Genomic DNA, 20,715 nt, shown 5'->3' on the forward strand with positions numbered 1-20,715 from the left:
TTAGCAGACTGTTTTGCATGGAGTGAACCATCGAGAGTTGGCGTGAGGGAAATGTCCAGCGAGGAGGGGCTCCAGAATTCCAAGTGCCTCGCAAGTGCCTTTTCTGGAACTGATAATCACATTCGGCTGCGTAACTGTGGCGCGGGGCGGTGTGGTCATGCCGCGCCCCTCCTCGGGAGGTGATGGAGGCTTCCAAGATGGCGGCAGCAGAGCCGTCGGCTAGCCTGGTGCTCTTTGCGACTGCGCAGGCCGCGCGCCCCCGGCAGGCCCCGCGCGCCCCCGGCAGGCCCCGCGCGCCCCCGGCAGGCCCCGCGCGCCCCCGGCAGGCCCCGCTCATGTTTTCGGTATTTGAAGAATGGGTTTGGAATTCCTCCCTCTGGACTTGGAAATAGCTAGTGAAAGAGTTTTCTGGGATGGTGAGAACAGAAATCACCGACTCTTAGCGTTTTCTTTCCGGCCTTTGTGAGGGGGCGGGGATGGAAGGTGGGTGGAGAGTCTCCTTGAACAGATTCTTTTCTATGGAATGTTGGGAAACCTCCCCCAGTCGCCTAATGACGAAGTCGGACAACTGGAGAGGGAGGGAAGGGACCCCTTGTCTGCCCCTTCATTTCCCCCCACAGAGGTCCTTGCACTGTGGCGACTCAGCCGCCCAGCGATTCTCTCCGCTCTGCTCCTACGTGGTGAGACGGGGCCTCGCTGCCGTGTTAAACCCGAAACGCTTCCCTCCGGCTCCCAGTTTGTCCTGGAGAAAGGGACCAGTTGCAGATCTCATCTCACCAGCGCCTGGCGTAGGTGGCAGCTTTGCCTGCTGCGCCTGGCGGGGCAGCCTGGGGTGGGGGACAGAGACCACAAACAGGTGGCTTGAAGCAACAGGAATTCTCTGCTTCGGCGCCCGGAGTGCCCGGGGCAGGGCGCGGGCAGGCGGCGCCCCGGAACCCCGTGGGAGAGGCCCCTCTTGGCCTGTTCCGGCGTTTGCCGGCGGTCCCGGGCTCGGCCGCCTCCGTCGCTGTGATGCCGTCTGAATGTGCCCTTTTTACAAGGACTTAAGTCCTGTTGGCTTGGGGCCTCCTCTGATCATAACCGGTCACAGCTTCAAAGACCCTCTTCCTCAGTAGGACACTGATGGGACCTGGGGTTAGGGCTTGGTCGTCTTTGGAGGAGACCCAGTTCGGTTCCTGACAGGGACTAATTGCTCTTTCTGAGAGTTTCGGGTGTCAGGAGGGGGAGGAGAGCTGAGCAGATCCCTTCTGGAAGGGTGGGGAAGGGGTGGTCAGGTGGGCTTCCTGGCCCCAGGGAAAGCCAAATTAAAAAGAAATGGGACTGACTTAAGTGGCATTTCCTGGCCCGGGGCCTGGGGGAAAGGAAAGCTGTGGAATGTATTTGGAAAACTTTCAAGCCGGCCGGTTATGGGGTTTTTATTATTCTGGTCTGTTGATCTTGTTCTTTTCAGAATTTTTAAGCATGTTTATGGGACTCTTGGATCCACAAGCCGTGCTGTAGAGAGGCAGTGAAGTGAAGTTCCAGCAGATGGGACGTGGTTCATTAAAAAATGGTACCCAGTCAATAAAATACGCAGGGGAGAGCACTCACGCCTTCACTTCTAGAACAAGAAGCTCAGGCCCTTGTCAGAAGTGACAAGAAGTCCGCTACTGAGTCAAATCGCTGCCTCTCAGCAGTTTGACCTAAACGTTTTGTACAACTTTGGGCACCCCAGTCTTAATTTTCCCCTCCCACGGCGAACGGTACTCTCAGAATTGCTGTGAGCCTCCGTGCCTTTGCATTCCCTTCCCAAACAGAAAGGGACAGCAAGTCCTTGACATTCCAGTCGGGTCTGATTCCTCCAGAGCACCGAGGCATTTGCTTTCTGGGTGTCTGCAGGCCCAGTCGCTGCCCTACGCAGGGAGAGAGCGGAAGGTGCCTCAGCGACGAGGTTTAGCCTGGTAACGAGAGGGACCTGGGGCTGAGGGCTGTGCTCTTTTCTCCTCTCTGCACATCAGAGGCCACTGGCAGTCCTGCCTTAAATGAACTGCTCGTCACGATTGGTATCGTTATTAAACCCTGAATCTGTTTTGGCAAAAGCCTTCTCTGACCGGAAGCCGGAAGCCCTCTTCTAGCCCTCCTGCTCAACCATCAGCTGTAGACTTGGACTTGACTTGCTCCCTTCCCTCCTCCACTTTCACAGACCAACTGTATCCACCCTTTCTGGGCTTGGCCTTTCCTTCCCCTTTATAACCTTCTGTGGCTCCCCATTTCTCTCGGTGCTATAAGCCAGCATAGGTCATTTTAAAGTTTTTAGTAGCCACGTTAAAAAAAAGTAAAAAGAAACAGATGACATTAACTTTAACGTATTTTACTTAACTCAATACATCTATACTATTTCAACGTGAAATCAATATATAAAAATTACTTCAGATACTTTACACTATTTTTTCTGTACTATGTCTTTGAAATCCAGTGTGTTTTACATTGACTTCATATCCCAAATTGGATGCTGAATTTTTACCAGAAATAGTTGATCTAGATTTAGATTTCATCGAAGTTATTCAAATTGTTGACAAAGTAAATTCAGATGCCCGAGTTGTTCCAAACCTACTTCAAAGTTTTCCAATAACTGAATCAAGTGGCAGTTTTTACGTTTAAATTACTTTAATTTAAAGAAAATAAATTCAGTACTTCATTTGTGCAAGTCACATTTTAAGGCCTCTGTAGCCGCCTGTAGCTAGCAGCTCCTGTATCGGCATCTCTGATACAGACCATCTCCATCGTCACAGAAAATTCTAGTATACAGTTCTGGCTTACAATAAAGTCCAACCTCCCCGAAAGGGCAGGCTTTCAGGATTTTCTAAAACCCGGCCCCAACCTGCCTAGCTTGATTTATTGACTTGACTTTTACACATGTTTACTTGCCAGAGCTTCTGTTTCCACTCTGAAATGCTCTGTCGTCTGTTCCCTCTGAGAACTTTCTTTGGGGCTTGCTACAAAAACGGCTTCCTTGCAGGATTCTTCCCTCTGTCCCGCACAGAATTAATTGCCTTCTCTGCCTCCCACGGGTTCTGGAAAAGGAGACCACACGTGTGGGAGGAGGCGCAGGTCTGTCCGAGCCCTGGACGGTGGCAGCCTGCCCTCGGCGCTCCCTTCCCGATTCTCCCAGAACAGGTTTGAATGAACCTTCAGACACGGCGTCCGCCCTGCCCGGGTGGACACAGAGCCCAGAGCCACACACAAAGGACGGCACTGTGTCCTCCAGAGCTGCCCTGGGGCTGGCGGACAGGAATTGCAACAGGAACACACCATGGGTCCAGGCAGGGGAATTCTAGGCGCGCGCCGGTGCTGGGGCTGTGGTGGGGTACGGGAACCTTCCTTTGTCCTCTCAAAATGAAATATGGGCCTGGCTGCTCTTAGACTCACTTTTTTATTTCTTAAACTAATTTTCTTTTTAAATGTCCAACATTTTCAAGCATGAGAATGACCAAGCAACACCGTTCCACTCCCTCCACCACCCCTTCCCCCCAGGCCCTAGGTACCTCTCACCTGTATTCTGTCTCTACGAATGTGCCTATTCTAGATAGTTCTTGTAAGTGCAATCATCCAAGGTGGATGTGCCTTGCTTATTTCACTGAGTATGATGTATTCCAGGTTCATCCATGTCACAGCATGTCTCAGAACTTCCTTTTTACGGTTGAATAATATTCCGTTGTGTGGATATAGCATATCTGGTGTGTCCATTCATCTCTCGATGGGCGCTTGGGTTGTTTCCACTTTTGGCAATTGCAAATAATGCCGCTATGAACGTCGGGGTGCACGTTTTTGTTTGAACACCTGTTTTCACTTTCTCTGGGTATTTACCTACAAGTCCAACCGTCGGGTCCTATGGGAATTCTGTGTTTAACCATTTTCCACAGTGGTTGTGCCTTTTCACATGTTAATCTTGTACTGGCTTTTCAAGGTGGGAACTGGTGTGTGTGTTTACTTTTCTTAAACTGTAACAGAGTTATACATCTTGATTGTGCAACTCAAGTGTTTACCAAGGGAGCAAGCATGCCACGTAACCATTTCCCAGATGAACAAACAGCGTGAGCAGCGCCCCCCCCCCCGAGTGCTCCCCACCCCATATCCCCTTCCAGACTGCTCCCACCACCTGACCTCGAGCTCTGGGTGTTCCTTTTGCCTATTTCTGAACTTTATGTAAATACCATCATCCAGGTTGGGTGTTTTTTGGCACCTGGCTTCTTTGGCTCAGCATTTTATTTGCCCTAGTCAGAAATATGCCATTTCCATCACATGAAACACTTCCTGAACCCTCAGTGATTGCAAAAAAAGGGAAGGAACGACGGGAAAGACAAGTCATCGCTGGGGTGATGGTTTGAGGTGTGAAGAAACTTGTGTTCAGATGTGGGTATTGTTTCCTCTGGAGTTTTTAGCTTTCGATGGCTCTGTCATAATTTACACTTTACCCTCACACAGGAAATCTCGTTAAGGTGATGATTCTTAGGTCTGGAAGGGTCCTTGAAAGGCCGTCGCACTTCTCTTGTGGCTTTTGGACCGGACCGGGGTGCAAATCATTTCCGCAGATTTCCTGTTTGGTAGAAAACTAAAGATGAGGGTGAAAAGAGAGAGATGTCTGTTGACTTTCATCACTGTACCTTCTGTTTTTGCTGCAGGTGCAATGTCGGCTCCGGGACCCTACCAGGCGGCCGCCGGGCCTTCCTCCGTGCCAACCGCGCCGCCGTCCTACGAAGAGACGGTGGCGGTGAACAGCTACTTTCCCACGCCGCCCGCGCCCGCGCCCGCGCCGGGCCCGACCACGGGGCTGGTGTCAGGCCCCGATGGGAAAGGCGTGCACCCCCCCGCGTACTACACCCAGCCGGTGCCCGTCCCCAACGCCAACGCCAGTACGTGTGCCCGCGCGCTCTCCCCTGGCTCTTCCTTGGTCCTCCAGCCCAGCGTGGGGCCTCCCTTGAGCACGAGCAGAGGGGCTGGAGGGCCAGTCAGTCCAGCCTCACCCCCTTCTGAAATTCCACGTCCAGTCTTCTGGGGTCCACCGTGGCGAGGCTCGTGGTTGGGCCACGGTGACGTCGGGTTCCTTATCTCCCCCGTGTCCGCCATCACTAAGTCCAGAGGCACAACCAACTGTTTATTCAGAGACATTTGGGAGTGGGGGTTTTTATTTTAAACCCCCACCCACATGGAGAGCCCCTACCCCGGAGGCCAGGGCTGGACTGGGAGAGTGGGAGAGGGAGAAGCAGTAGCCACCAGCCAGAAGGGGTAAACGGGACCGCTCCCCACCATTAGTGCAGGTTGTTCCTTTGCCCTTGAACAGCTTCTTCATGGTCCCCACCCTTTGGTACTTTATGCTGTCCAGGTGTGTCCAGGTGTGCCCAGGTATGCAGCTGATTCAGTGTTACCAGCAGTTTAGGAAGAAATCGCCAGCTCAGAGTGGGCCCAGCAATCAGACCAGGTTCACTTAACCTCCCCGTGCCTCAGTGTGCTCATCCGTAAAACAGGGCTCGTCGAGTTCCTACATCCGTGAAGCGTTAAGCCTTTTTTCCATTTGGAAAAAAGAAGTCATTATTACTGCCTTTGAGTTTTGACCCCTTGAGATGAAAGAAGTGATATTAACTTTAGACGATTTTAGATCACACTGGTATTAATTACTTTTTCTTGTAAGGAGAGGCTTTATTTGAAAGGATTATTGCGAGGGAGAGAGGGGAAATTGCAATAGGGAGAATGCGCTCTGGCCGTTAAGATCGGCAAGCAGCTCAAGGGTTAGACCAAAAGGTTGTTTTTAGAAAGGAGTCATAAAGAGCATTCTTGAACAACAACAGCAAAAAGCACTTTAAATTTACACATAACTGGTAAAATATGCTTCAGCTTCGTTTCTTTTCCAGAGGGAGGGTCTCTGAGTATTAAGTTCCGTTAGCTCTGGGCACCGGTTAATTCGCCCTAGTACGTAGAGATAGAAATGGCAGCCTAACAACCTAGGAAGAAAAAGAGGGAAGTCACTTTGACAGAAATATGAGCACCTTTGCCAACAAACAGAATCCGCAGCACTTGAAGTGCTAAACTGGTTCCCTCATTTCCCTTGCTCGAGATGTTCTGATTACCGGGAGTGTCCAGACATGCTCTCAAATAGTTTTCTTAGCTTCATTTCACATTCTCGTTTTCATGCATCAACAAGGCTCACCTTGAAGAGCTGGGGGCGGCGTTCCCCGGCTTGGAAAGCTCCGCCCCCATCGCGGGACTCCGGGGTTCGTGGAGGGGCCCCAGTGAAAAGACATCGGGGGAGGCTGCTCTGTGCCAGGCGCAGCGCGAGGCCCTTAGCGGTGGTTACGCCTTAGCCGCGGCTCTGCGAGGGAGGCCCTGCTGGTTCCATTTTTTCAGAGAAGTTTATTGAGCTGTAATTCACATAAAGTTAAAACCCAGTGCATTTTATTATAGTCATAGAGTTGTGCAACCATCACCACAATCTACTTCCAGAACATTTCCATCAACCCAAAAAGAAACCTTGTCACTCCCCGTCGCCCCCTTTGCCCAGCCCTTGGCAACCATTAGCAGATGGATGGAGAAACTGAGGCTAACCCTCATCCCGTCACTGTTTCTCCGATTACTACTTGCAGACCACCTTAGAATCACTGGGGGGCTCATAAAGCAGCTTGTGGGGACCCCGCACCAGGTCTGCTGAGTCAGGTTTTGGGGGGTAGGACCCACGACGCTGCAGTCTCCGTCCTCATTTGAACCCTGGTCTGGCCGTGCCAAAGCCCTCCTGGCCAGCAGTCTATAGTTCTCTTTGCCCTCTTGCCCACAGGGTCTGGTGAGACCCTCGGAGTCCAATCCTACAAACCTGTCGTGCTTCCCCTTCTGCCCTCCGTGTGGTTTCCGCGCCCCTTGTGGGCCGAGCGGCCCGTCCATCTGTCTCGTGGGCTGAACGGCCTGTCCGTCTTTCCTGCCCCCAGTTGCCGTGCAGACCGTGTATGTCCAGCAGCCCGTCTCCTTCTTCGACCGCCCGGTCCAGATGTGCTGTCCCTCCTGCAGCAAGATGATCGTGACCCGGCTCTCCTACACCGCCGGCGCCCTCACCTGGCTGTCCTGCGGGAGCCTGTGCCTCCTGGGGTGAGTGCTGCACGCGGGGTCCTGGGCCCCCAGCAGGGCTTCTCGCCCTCGGCGCCCCTGGCATCTGGACCCAGGCCGTTCTTTGCTGTCCTGGGCGTGGCCAGGTATTGGGCAGCATCCCTGGCTCCCACCCACTGGGTGCCAGCAGTGCCCCTCCCCCAGCAGTGACCGCCAAAGTGACTCCAGACCTTGCCCGCTGTCCCCTGAGGGGACTCCGCTGACCCCAGCCCCTGCTTTTGAGCTTATCAGCACCTGGAAGTTGTGCTTTCGTCATTTCTTCTGCTTTTCTCCTCGAACCCCTGGGACCACATTACAGGGCAAGCACTGCCGCCAGGAGATACCCTTTTGGATTTCTTTTCACCCTTAGGGATTTCTTTTCTTTCTAGGATTTCATGACCCAAATAGCAAAGTGTTCGTTTGACGCTGAAAAAAAGCTTTAAACAATTGGTGCATTAAAATACTTTATAGTAATCTCTTCAGAACGTCTTATCCTTTTATGACTTTTCCAATTGCCTCTACAGGGAAATTGTATAAATATTTATGTCTGCAGCCAAGGGTATTATATTTAAAGAGATAATAGTTTCTGTTCTGGGAGAGAAACTCAGGAAACAATTGATTTTTAACCCCCAGCAGGCAAAGTAGCCCCCTTTTTAATTTTAATTTTTATTGTTTGGCGCTATATATATTTGTCACATCAGCTGTGCCGTCTTAACCATTTCTACGTGCACACTTCAGCGGCATTGATTGCGTTCACATTGTTGTGCTGCCGTCACCACCATCTATTACCAAAGCTTTTTCTTCACCCCAAACAGAAACTCTGTTTCCCTGAAGTGGTAGCTCGCCATTTCCCCTTCCACGGCCCCTGGGCACCTCAAATCCGCTCCCAGTCTCTAAATTTGCATTTCCTAGGTATTTTGTGGAAGTGAGATCATCTGACATTTGTGCTTTGGGGTCTGGCCTGTGTCACTGCACAGGATGGCTTCGAGGTTCACATGCCAGAACTGCATTCCTTTTTTCAACAAGTAGCTTCTTTTTCCTGGCCTCGTGAACCTCTCATTTTCTTCCTTGAAAGAAACAACTGTCCGTCAGTTTCCTTCCAAGAACCCTCAGTTTTTGTATAACTGGCTCATTCCTCCCCGTCGTCTGCCCGAGGCTTAGGTCAGGAAGGAACAGAATTTCTCCTCCTAATTTCGAGAGGCTCAAAGCCCCAGAGAGCTTAGCGAATTTCCTCCAGGTCACGTCACGGTCAGTGAGGAAGAAAGGAGACCAAGGCCCCTGATTCCATGTCCCACCCACGGCCCTGCGTTGCCAGTCGTGGATTTTATTCTTTGGACAGAAAAATCAATTATCTTTGAGCGTGGCTAGTAAGACTGATTTTTCTCTAGAAATCAGGGAAAGGAAGACTGGAGGCTTTACTGAGTGCTGACCTCTGCGGATCCGACTTATTGAAATTGAGGCAGCTCTTCTGTCCCTTCCTTTCCTTCCTTAAATGGAGTCGAGTGAGTTCCAGGCCCGCTGCTTCTGAGCTGTGTGACTGTGGCCTGGTGACTTTCCCTCTCTGTGCTGCCATCTTGACTCCTCTGTAAACGGGATGATCATTTCTGCTTTGGGTTTTTTTTTAATTGTTTCTTATTTTTTTAAATTAACCTTTATTGTAACCGGTCTACAACTCAAAATTTGCCATTTTAACTGATTTTAAGTGTGCCGTTCATTTGGTATGAATTAGGTACACAGCGTTGTGCTACCATCACCACCATCCATTACTCAAGCTTTTCCAGCACCCAGACAGAAGCTCTGCACCCCTTCCCCCTCCCCCCAGCCCCTGGTCTCCTCTAAATCCACTTTCTGTTTCAGTGAATTTGCCTCTTGTAGGTATTTCAAGGCATTTCTAGGTATAAGTGGACTCAGATGCTTGTGTCCTTTTGTCTGACTTCTTCCACTCAGCGCCCTGTGTTCAGGGCTCCTCCAGAGCCGGGGCGGCTCGTTCAGCTTAGCGCCGTGCTGGTCTCCAGACGGATCGACTGCCCCTTATTTGAGCTTCTGGTACGCTTTTAGGCAACCGGAGGATGTTTCTTTCACAAGGTAGTTTCTTCATCGGCCTATTTCCAGGTTCTGCTTATTGTAAATCAGTGTCTTCCTCTAAAATGTTGACTCCCACCCTGCGTTTGGCAAGCATCACTGTTTGCTGGTGTTGGATTGTGTAGGTCGAGAGAGGCATTACTTGGAAAACTTTATTTGGCTGTTGCTTCACTCTCCAAGTGAAAAAGAGAGCGGTAAGAATCCAAGAGATGGACAGCCCCAGACAGGGCAGCGCAGGCACCACAGGAGCCCACTGCCTGTTTTGAGTTTCCTTGGATACACAGACACGCCCATTTGTTTACTGTCGTCTATAGCTGCTTCATACCAGTAAGGGCAGAGTTGGATAGTTGTGGCATAGAGCGTATGGGCCACGAAGCTTAAAATCTGCCCTATCTGGCTCTTGACAAAAATATCGACCCACCCCGTCTAAGACTTTGAAAGATACTGAAGTGACTTGACATTTGTCAAGACATCCAGATGGCACCCCTGGTGCTGGGAGACTTACTCGTTTCCTGAGGTTTCAGTAACAAATTCCCACTCACTGGGTGCCTAGAAAGAACAGATTTACTCTGTCACAGTTTAGAGGCTGACGTCCGACGTCACGGTCTCGGCAGGGTCCTGCTCTCCCCGAAGGCTCTTGGGGAGGAGCCTTCCTGGCCTCTGCAGCTTCCGTGGGCTCCAGGTGCTCCTTGGCTCGGGCCCCACCCCTCCAGTGCCTGCCTGCCTTCACCTGGCCGCCGCCTCTTCTCCCCGGGTCTCTCCGCTGGGTGACTCTTAGAAGGACACTTGTCGTTGGATTTAGGGGCTGTCCTAAATCCAGGATCATTTCATCTTGAGGTCCCCAAGTCAGTCACATCTGCAAAGACCCTTTCTCCAGGAAGGTCCCATTCCTGGGTACTGGGAGTTAGGACTTAGACCTGTGTTTTGGGGTCACCGTTGAACGCAGTGCGGTCTCTAATGTGTCCTGTTGTGTGGCTCTTGTGTCCTCTAGGTGCGCAGCGGGCTGCTGCTTCATCCCCTTCTGCGTGGACGCCCTGCAGGACGTGGACCACTACTGTCCCAACTGCCAGGCTCTCCTGGGCACCTATAAGCGTTTGTAGGACTCGGCGGTCCAGCTGTCACCCAGCTCCGCCCCAGTGGAGGTGCTGCCTTGGTGGTCTCATCAAGGGTTCCAGCATCATGTTTTCTTGGGGAAGTATCTGGCAAAAGTATCCAACCTCCAAACGCCAGAAATTGCTGCTTGGAGAATGCACGGGACATGCAGAGGCATTCACTTTGAGTGTTGGTTCAAGGGTTTCCCACCCATCATCTAAGAACCCAAGTCAAGCCATCTAACTGTGATTGTTGCCCTGTCTGGTGATTTGCCATTGGCTGGCTCCTTTTCCCGCCTCAGTGGGCCTTTCTGGTGGTGGTCTCAAACTGAGAAGCCACAGGTTGCCTTATTTTTGAGACTGTTCTGACCTGAATTAGGCTGGACCAGCCTGTAGTGCCTACCATTTATCCGCCCTGCCCCACCCTGATGACAGAAATCTTGCCTTATAGACATTAAGGGCTTGGCTCTCAGATTCTATCATTTGCAGACTTTTTCACTTTTTCATTAGCACACAAATACACTTTAATTTTTATATTCTTTTTTAAGTACAAGGAGGAACTTTTATTACCCACCAGACAACATATCTTTGGGGTCTTGAATATATGTTAGAAAAAGAGGGCTGAGGCTTATCTATGGCCTGCCTTTCTTTGGTTCTACGTATCAGAGCCTCAGTGCCACTGTATGTGAAGAGCTTTTTTTTTTTCTTGTACAGGAATTGTGTGTATTAACAGTTTTTATGACCTCCTTTAGTCTTAAACATTCTTTGAACATAATTTTGAAAGGAGGGAATTTCTAGAACTATTTTCCATAACCATGTGACTGATACCATTTTCACCTTTGCCAATGTGCTCTCACTTCTTATATTTGAACAACAACTACAATGAAAAGAAACAAATACTTTTATCTACTGGCTTTAATTGGATTGAGCATGGTTCTTAAAAATCTCTGTAATGGAATTCCCAGAGTGGAGCCCCTTTTGGGTTTCTGGGGTGGTGTTTGGAAAGATAAAGGAAAAGTGTGTTTGAGCTTGGTCTGGGTACCAGGATGCTGGGAAGCTTGGGGACCTACCCTGTTTCAAAGGAATCTAAAGCCTGATTGTATTTTCCAGAAAGGCAATTTGTTTTGTAAAGCGGACGACTTGGTTTCTAAGACTCAAGCAGCAAGCCAGGGTTCTGGGTTAACTGCTGGGTCATCGTTGAAATCAAGACCCCCACCAGGCTCAACTTTCTGGAGTCCCCGTTTTGATAGCCCATTGGCACAGGGACCACATGTGAATAATATTATGTAGAAATCAAGCCTAGACCTTGGCTGAAATCTGTATATTGGCTAAAAAATTGTAATCCTAATAATCGATTCAGCTTATTCATTTGATGTTTTGAAAATTCCAGTAATTATTTTTTTGCAATGAATATGGATACCACATAGTACATTGGTTTTATCTGCTTTAAAAAAAATAAAGTCTTTGGTTCAGTTGGTGAACAGTTTAACAGTTCCTAGGGTGTGAAGAAAGGTCTCCTGTCGTGTTTCCAGCCGTTGCTACAAAGAACCTTTATTTGCTCCCTAACGGTAGAAAATCCTGCGCGATAAAGACCTCAGGCTTGCTGAGCGTCCTATGGTGTCAGGATGACCGATGTGGAGTTGGGTGGCTTGCTCACGAGTCCGCTTTGAACGGTAGGTTATTGGAACCCGATAGGCGTCATCGGTGGCAGCAAGCCACAGCTTTCAAGTTCTAATAAAATGCACAGAAGCAAGCCGTCCTCATTCATTCCCTGAACAAAACCGGCCTTTGTTAATTGATCGGGTGGTTGTGAGATCCCGGAGGAGGTGCTGAGCTTGTCAGGAATATGAATGCCGCCCCTCCCCCCGCTTCCTACCTGACACTAGGCCTTCATTTTGGAAGGTGCAGGAAAAATACTGTCATCTTGGTGAGGCTTACATGGTCATTTAAACCCTAATTTATGGTCTTGAAAAATTGCTGCTTGCCCAGCCCTGGTCGTGTGCTTCCCTTTCATTTGGCAATATCCAAGGCCATGCATATTTAGCAGTTCGCTCACACGGTAGTACGAAAATGGTTGCAAGCTGTTATTAGTGACACATGCAAAGTCTTCAAAACATGAATCCCACTGCAAGAGCCGCAAAATATAGACTATCTGGAACTTAAAAAAAAACAAACTATTAGGTGCCTGGAGTACGCAGCATTGACTGGACATTTATTCATTTTATTGTTCATAGTACAGACTTAACTCTTCTACGAATGGAAAAGTCTCTGTCCCTGCTTGTTGGGGACTTTGGCATAAATTTTGCAAACACTGACTCACATTCAATTGATGAAAGAAAGGGCTTTATACCTACTTGTACCTCAAAGAATTTCACCAATTTCAAACCAAAAGTAGCTGTCTATCTACTGTTCTGGCTGTCTAGACGTGATGGCCTTATGTGTAAATCGTGGTTTGGCTCTTGGTAACAAGGGTTCAGTTATCAGGTTTATTTAGGCCACTTTAAGCATGTGGTTGATTCCTGGCCGACTACATCATTTGTTGCCTGTGGAGATGTTTTCTCTGGGACAGCTGATTTCCCAGTTGCTACCAGGACCAGTTCTGTTATATCCTGAACTTTTTTTTTTTTTTAAGATTTATTTATTTCTCCCTCCAACCCTTGTTTGAACTCACTGCTCTGTGTCTGCTTGTCTTCTTTTTTAGGAGGCACTGGGAATCGAACCCAGGACCTCCCATGTGGGAGAGAGGCGCCCAATTGCTTGAGCCACATCTGCTCCCAGCTTGTTGTGTCTCTTGTGACTCTTCATGGTGTCATCTTGTTGCGTCAGCTCGCCAGACCAGCCAGTTGTGTCAGCTCTCTGTCTTGCTTGTCTTTAGGAGCTACTGGGCACTGATCCTGGGACCTCCTGTGTGGTAGGCAGGCGCCTAACTGCTCGAGCCACATCCATTTCCCCTGAACTTTTTATAAATGTGGCTTCATACACGTCACACACACACACTGGTGTTGGTTTTGTCTTCAAGGAGAATCTTAGGGAGGTTAAAATACTTCTCAGACCTTGTGGGCTCAAGACCTTTTATGGGAGTAAATCTAGACATTGGAATTCTACTTACAAAGTTCTGATTTGCATTTGGGATCCTATTAAAGTTATCTCCTGCTTTTATTACTCAAATGTTTACAGTGAGTCGTCTGTTTTTCATAGAACATGAATGAATTCAAAGTAGATCCAGAAAGGACAACGACAAAGAGAAACCAAGAGGGTTTCTTCTTGTTTTGTCATCTAAGTGTTTTAAAGAAACAAGATTCTGAAGCTCAGGAAGGTGTAAACTAAGCAAACCTGTTTGCAGACCAGTGTAGTGCATGTAGCTAACAGTCTTGTGAGTGTTCTCTGCTGTATTAGGAAAATGCTCGTGTTTAAATACTCTGAAAGCGCTTAGTCCTGCAGCATCTTTTAAGCAATTTTACATGTAGTTTTTCCAAGGTGAGCTCAATTGGGTTAGTGAGCATTTCTAGTATCACGGTGTGTTGTCGCAGGTAATAGAGCTAAGTACTGTTTGGAAATGAATCCCTTGTATATGTAATTGTGTATGTGTGTGCTGGTTGTGGTGCAAAGTGAGTGTCCAGGGGAAAGTCTGGAAGCCCCAGGCCTGGCACGGGTGTGGCTTTCACTTTCTTTACCTTTGCTTGCCCCCTGCTGTTTGTGAGGCCTCGTACAGATGCGGCACAAAGCAGCCCTGCCTGTGAAGTGGGAGCAGTGGGCTTGGTACTGCCTGCAATAATGCTAACGCCTTTTTTTGTTAATCGGGGTACAGTTCACATAAGGTAAATCAATCATTTTAAAGCGTGTGACTCAGTGGCGTTTAGTACGTCCATTACTTTGTGCAATTATCACCTTCATCAGGGCCAAAACATTCTCATCACACCCAAAGGAAACACCCCACTGAGCAGCCACTCCCGTGGCCTCCTCCCACCAGCACCCTCTGGTCTGCTTTCTGTTTCTGATGATTTGCCTGTTGTGAATACGTCATATTGAAGGAGTCACGCAGTCTGCGGGTTTGTACAGCTAGCTTCTCTCCGCACAATGATTTCAAGGTTCGCCTGCATCGTAGCGTGTGGTAGAACTTCATCCCTCTTTATGGCTGAATGATATTCCCTCGTGCAGATGGACTGCGTTTGTTTATCCGTGCTGCTGTTGATGGACACGTGGGCTGTTCCCACCTTTCTGCTCTTGTGATAATGCTATGAACGTGGGTGTCGAGATTTTGAGCCTTGGTTCCTTGGGGTGTGCACCAAGGAGTGGGTTTGCCGAGCACATGGTAACAGTCTTTTGGGGGAGCTGCCTGTGGCTCCCAAGTCTGGCAGGGGCTACCCATCTGGAATCCCCTGACATGGAGGACTTGGCCACCTTGTGCCATCTAAGAACCATTTCTGACAGCCTGGTGGCCCCAGGGCTCTGGATCTGGAGGAGAAGACGTGCTCCGGGCAGGCCTGCTTTGATTGCTTGACCTGTTTGTACACATCCCCATCCCTCTGGGCCCCCCGCAGTGCCTGAGAGATGAGGGGAGGATGCCACTGTCCTGAGCCCCCCAACCCGGCCCCTCTAAGAAGGGGCCGCGAACGTTAGAGTCCTCAGGTTTTCCACTGCCACTCAGCTGGTGTTTACTGAGCACCTACTATGTGCCCACCTTGGGATACAGCTGCAAAAGAGGCAGGCCCTGATCTGCCTTGTGGAGTTGATTGTGGAGAGGAAGAGATGGGACTTCAAGACGTGTCATTCTCGCATGTTCTTTCGCCCAGTTAGAAGGCAGTCCCTTGGATTCAGTGCACAAAGAGTCCTAAAGCTGCATCTGGAAAATTTGTGGCTGCTCTGCTTTTGTGTGATTTAATTTGCTGTTCTCTCTCAAAGGAATCAATGGCGTTCTTCGGTTTTCTTTTGAGTAGTGGCAGCCCTTGAAATTTAATCTCCTGCCGGCTGCCTCTTAATTTCCTGTTGATAAGCAGGAAGGGCGAGGCTCACTGGCTACCAGTAAGAGCAGGGTGTGGGCCTGTGGGTCTGTTCCTGGTCAGTGAAAAATGTCCTCAGCTCTGCCGAGAGGGCCACAAGTTGAGCTCGTGGGAGGAGCGGGCATAGCCTCTCTCTCCTGGGGATTTGCTCCTGAGAGTGGAGACCCCCTGCTTGGACCTGAGTCATCTGGCTGGACTTTGCCATCTGCAAGGACCTTTTGGAAAAAGAGAAAGCAACAGACACTTGGACAATCATATATAAATATAGATATGATTTCTATTTATATAAAGAAACACATTTACATTAAAACACTTAATATTAAGTATAAATATACTCATTATAAAGTAAATATAAAAGGCCAGAGGAAGCAAGCCTGCCCTCTGAAATTCCCACTGTTCAAGCACCCCATTGTGTGGTATTTGTCATGGCATCCAAGAAACTGAATGACACCTAGAATCTCAATTTTCTTTCTTTTTCAGTTTTTTTTATGCAGCATTAAACTTTGAAAAATGTTTTTATTGTGGTTTTATGTACATGCATACATAGAATTAGCCATTTTTAGGTGTATAATTGGGTGGCATTAGTTACATTTACTGCGTTCTGCAACCATCACCATCCGTTACCAAGACTCGGATCATGGCGTCGGAAGCCCCACATCGAGAAGCGCTGCCTCCCGGTGCCCCCTCCCGTCAGCCCCTGGTGACCTCCCGTCTACGCTCTGGCTCTCTGAGTTTGCCCCTCGAGATGTATCTGAACTTCATTGCTCTTTATGGTTCAATTATATCCCACTGTGTGTGCATACACCCCGTTTTGTTTCTCCATCTGCTGGTGGACGCTTTGGGTGTTTCTACCCTTTGGCTCTTGTGAATATGCTGCCAGGAGCATCGGGGTATACGTTTTTGTTTGAGTTCCAGCTTCCAGTTCCTTTGGGTATATAGAATCAGGATTGCTGGATCATATGGTAATTCTATGTTTAACTTTCTGAGGGGCCCCAAACTCTTTTCCATGGCGACCGACTGTCAATCACTTCTAACCTCAAGTGGGGGTGTTTGTGCTGCTTTGTCCTCAGGGCGTTCTGAGGCCCGGAAAGTGGAGAAGGGGGTGCAGGGGAGCACACAGACAGCTGTTCTCGGGAGCTTCCTAAGCTCTAATCTGCATTTCTTATTCATGTCCACAATTAAAGTAGTAGGAAAAATGCTCAGGAGATGCCTGGTGGGGGCCGCGGGTCAGGATTGGGTCCTTCTGCACATGCACAGAATGCTCAGACCTGCACGGGGACAGCGCCCAGAAAATGGCGGGTGCCCATCATCCGGGGACGGTTGTCTGCTTCCATCCGATGGCCCCGGCCGGAAGCCGAGGGCAGCTGCAGTTACGACGTCCTCGCATTAAGAGCCCTCCTTTGGGGTGGTGTTGGTTTAACGGTGCCTGCTTGGTGGCTTTTTTGGGTGTGTCTGGGTGCCTGTGGCGGGGGGGGGGGGGGGGGGGGGGGAGTCTAGGTGTGTCTCTCCGTGTCTGTGGGTGGTTCCGGTGTCTGGATGCCTCTAAGGTGCGTGTGTTGAGGAAGAGTGGGGAGGGGGTCTGGGGTGGGCGTGGGGGCCTGGGGAGGGGGTGGGGGAGGAGTCTGGCTGTCTGTGTCTCTGTGTCCCTGTGGGTGTCTGTGAGTGTGTAGGGGAGAAGGGGGCTCACAGCTCCCGGCAGCCTCCCCTGCGCGTTGCCTCAGGGCCCCCCTTCCCTCTACAGCAGAGGGAGCCCTGGGGGGGCTTCCAGGTCAGGCTGGGGGCAGGGAGCCTGACTTCAGGACTCGTTCTCCTCCTCCCGCTTTTTAAAAAAATTTTTATTTCATTTTATTTTTTAAATTTCTCCCCCTCCCCCCCAAGCTGTTTGCTCTCCGTGTCCATTCGCTGTGTGTTCTTCTGTGACTGCTTCTATCCTTACCAGCGGCACGGGAATCTGTTTCTTTTTGTTGCGTCATCTTGCTGTGTCAGCTCTCCATGTGGGCGGCGCCATTCCTGGGCAGGCTGCTCCCTCCTTCGCGCTGGGCTGCTCTCCTTACGGGGCGCACTCCTTGCGCGTGGGGCTCCCTTATGCGGGGACACCCCGGCGTGGCAGGGCACTCCCTGTGCGCGTCAGCACTGTGCATGGGCCAGCTCCACACCCCTCCTCCCGCTTTTAGGGCCCTTTATGGAGTGAACATCCCCCCCCCCCCCAAAACAAGTTCAAGTCCTAAGCCTGGGCCCGTGGGCGTGGCCCCTTCGTAAACAGGACCTTCGAAGATGTTAGTCATTCAGGGGAGGCCCCGACCCCAGGTGACTGGAGGAGTCCCTCGAGACAGGACATCGGACATGGAAGAAGACAGGAGACTGGTGGCCGTGTGGCCGAGGCGGGGATGGAGCTCCGGGTGGCTGGCAAGGGCCGGCCGGAACCCTACGGGCTTCAGAGGAAGCATGGTCGTGCCAGCCCCTTGCTGGTGGGCTTGTAGCCTCCAGATCTCAGGCAGTAGATGCCCGTGGCTTGCGTTGGTCATGCAGCTCCAGCACTCTAAGCTGCGGAGCCTTGGGTCTTGCTGACCTTGTTAGGCTTCAGCAGGTGCTTCCAGAATCTTTGGGGCTCCTCCTGAGCCTTGGCTGCTCGTGAGAGTCCCCTGGAGGACCCTTAAGAACCTTGATGCCCAGGGCACATCCTGGGGCCAGTTGAGGTGCAAGCAGGTTTCATGGGGTGTCTTTCCCGTTGGGCATGGCTGGCACATACCTGCGTCATGCAGCTGTTTTGTTTTTTAATCAGAAGGAAAAGCTTTAGTAGTCATGAATCCAGCCTGGGTGACGGTCCTCTTTATGCCAGTACAGTCATAAATCACACTCGTGATCTATGTTTATGGAGGAAGTGACCATGGACGTCCTATCACGGCCATGGTCAGCACGTGACCTGCAGTCTGGTGGTTGACTTTGGCATGTGAGGCTCAGTTGCTGAGGGGATAGAATCGAAACTGCCCCTGTTCGTTCATCAAATGCAAATGATAGGTGCCGGGGACACAGCAGCAAACAGGAGAGACAAGCTCCCTCCTCTTGGTGGATTTAAAGAATGATGTCATTTTAAAAAACATTTGTTTTTAACTTTTAATTCTGCAACGATTATAGATGCACGGAGCCCTTCACTCAGTTTTTCCAGTGGCGACATCTGATAATACCAAGGCCAGGAGATTGGCATTGCCAGAGGATCTTCATCATTTTCAGATTGCTTTGCATGTTATGATAAGATTGTCTTGCATATTACTGCTTCCTCACATGTTGGAGTAATTGATCCTATCAAGAACTCTTGCAGTTAGGAAGGAAAAAAAACGTCATCACCATTTTATAGATGAAGCAAAAGAGGCATCAAATGTGATTTGCCCAGGAGTGCCAGGCAATTTATAGTAGAGCTCCCCCTTCTCATCTTAACCATCACCTTGGATTTGTTAAAATGCAGGTCCTCTGGGCCTCTCACCTGGAGATTCAGATTCAGAAGTTTTGGGGTAAGCCCCGGCAATACGCATTAAAAAAAAAAAAGGTTCTGGATGGTTTCTAAGGGCAGGCGTGTTTGAGAAATTCTGTTCCACACTGCCTGGAGCAAGAAGAAGAAACCGAGGCTGATCCAAGTCAGGTTCTTGACTTTGGCAGTGTTGACATCTTGGGCCGGGTAATTCTGTTTTGGGGGTTTTCCTGTACGTTGTGGGGTATTTCACAGCATCTCTGGCCTCTACCCACCAAATGCCAGTAGTGCCTGCCCCAATCGTGGCCATCAAAAATGTCTCTGAACGTTGGCCAGTGTTCCCTGGGGGCAAAATTGTCCCCATTGAGAGCCACTGGCTCAGAGCATGGGTTAAAATGAACATTTTCCTGTTTGAGTTGGGCGTGCCTCATTGACACAAGCTCCTGGTTAAAAAGATACCAATTTGTGTGATTTACCATGACAGTTGCTGAAGTGGGGGTCCAGTCAATTGTGAATACAGTGTCAGTAGGAATAGATATTCAAATAAAGTAGTAAACCATTAACAAACATAGTAAGACTATAACATACAATTATTCAAATAATAGTAAAAAGGCAAAGGATAGAATTCAAGGGCATGACCGGAATTTTACCAGCTTTGCAACTAGCAATGCATATTTCCACACTTGTTTAATTTGGAGAAAGAAAAGAAAAAAAAAAAACAACTGAAAGAAATCGATCCATCAAGAACTGTGAATGAGCCACCTGTACAGTTGGGGCAAGTGATTTAAATCTTCCTGGCCTGCGTTCCTCTCCTTTAAAAGTAAGCAGGCTGATCCTTCCAGCTCAAATTCTGTTTTGGGAAATGGGCAGGTCTAGGGGAAGGCTACAGAACATGCTGGAACATGCTGGACCATGCCATAGGGTTTGGTTCTCTTGGACTGTTGGGGAGGGTTCATGGGCCCCTTGGAGCTCAGGCCTGGCCCCCTGTGAGCAAGTCTCAGGAACAGGTAGAGTTCGGCTTTGACAAGCTCAATCAGAAAAACTGAAGTTGGGTGAGCCAGCCTCAAGGGCCAGCCACCTGTGTCCCCTTCCCATTTCCTGCTGCCGGCTGGAATCACACCTGGCTCAGCTCAAGGGCAGTCAGAGGCCGCTTCTGTGGGTCTTTTGCAAGCCATGGCCAGTCCTCAGCAGCCCTGTTTCCCTCTCCAGGTGGGTTGTAGGCTGCCTCCCTCCTTGGCTGAGCTGGTGAAGGCCACCGCCCACGTGGCTTTGGCATTTACTGATCTAGGGCGTGATGTCCCTTCCTCGGGTTATGGTGAATGGGGCCCAGCCCCTGGGAGCAGGAACAAATAAATGACTGCACGATGGCATGGGTGAAACCTCAAGTGAGCGTGTTCGTAACCTTGGAGGACCCCAGCGTCCGGTGTTGATGGAATGCAGGAGCGGGGAGGGGTGGGGGGCTGGGTTGGAAGAGGCTGTGGAGTTGGTGGGTCTCTAAGGAGCTAGGAAATGGGGGCGAAGGGCTGGGAGGGGCTCTGAGGGGCCTCCATAGAATCTCCTCTGTAAGCAGCTGCTGGCAAAAGATTTCGAGGTTGAGACATTTTTTGTTGTTGTCGGTAACAGCGTTATTGAGAAGTAACCCACATACCATACAAATGGCCCGTTTAAAGTGCTCAGTTCAATGGGTTTTAGGATATTCATAAAGTTGTGCAACCATCACCACAATCAATTTTAGAATATTTTCACCATCCCCAAAAGAAACGCTGTGCCCTTTGACTTTCATCCTCCAATTCCCCCAACCCACCAGCCCTAAGCAACTACTAATCTGCTTTCTGTCTCTACAGCTTGACCAATTTGGGGCATTTCATAGAAACGGAATCATAAATGTGTGGCCTCTGTGGCTGGCTTCGTTCTCTTAGCATGATCTTTTCAAGGTTCCGCTCTTGTAGCATCAGTCAGAACTTCATTT

General features: G+C 49.8%; 1 protein-coding gene across 5 annotated transcripts in view; it reads left to right on the plus strand.

Annotated features, from left to right (window-relative positions):
• Positions 1-11,761, plus strand: part of LITAF (lipopolysaccharide induced TNF factor) — a 28,898-nt gene extending 17,137 nt beyond the window's left edge. For all 5 annotated transcript variants that reach the window (XM_071211361.1, XM_071211362.1, XM_012526030.4 and 2 more), the window contains 3 exons: positions 4,662-4,892; positions 6,954-7,110; positions 10,181-11,761. In XM_071211361.1, the coding sequence (XP_071067462.1) occupies positions 4,667-4,892; positions 6,954-7,110; positions 10,181-10,289 (492 nt within the window). In that variant the 5' untranslated portion in view covers positions 4,662-4,666 and the 3' untranslated portion in view covers positions 10,290-11,761. The remainder of the gene's footprint in view (positions 1-4,661; positions 4,893-6,953; positions 7,111-10,180) is intronic.
• Positions 11,762-20,715: the final 8,954 nt, after the last annotated feature.

Source organism: Dasypus novemcinctus, chromosome 23, assembly GCF_030445035.2.
Source record: "Dasypus novemcinctus isolate mDasNov1 chromosome 23, mDasNov1.1.hap2, whole genome shotgun sequence".
Lineage (NCBI taxonomy): Eukaryota > Metazoa > Chordata > Mammalia > Cingulata > Dasypodidae > Dasypus > Dasypus novemcinctus.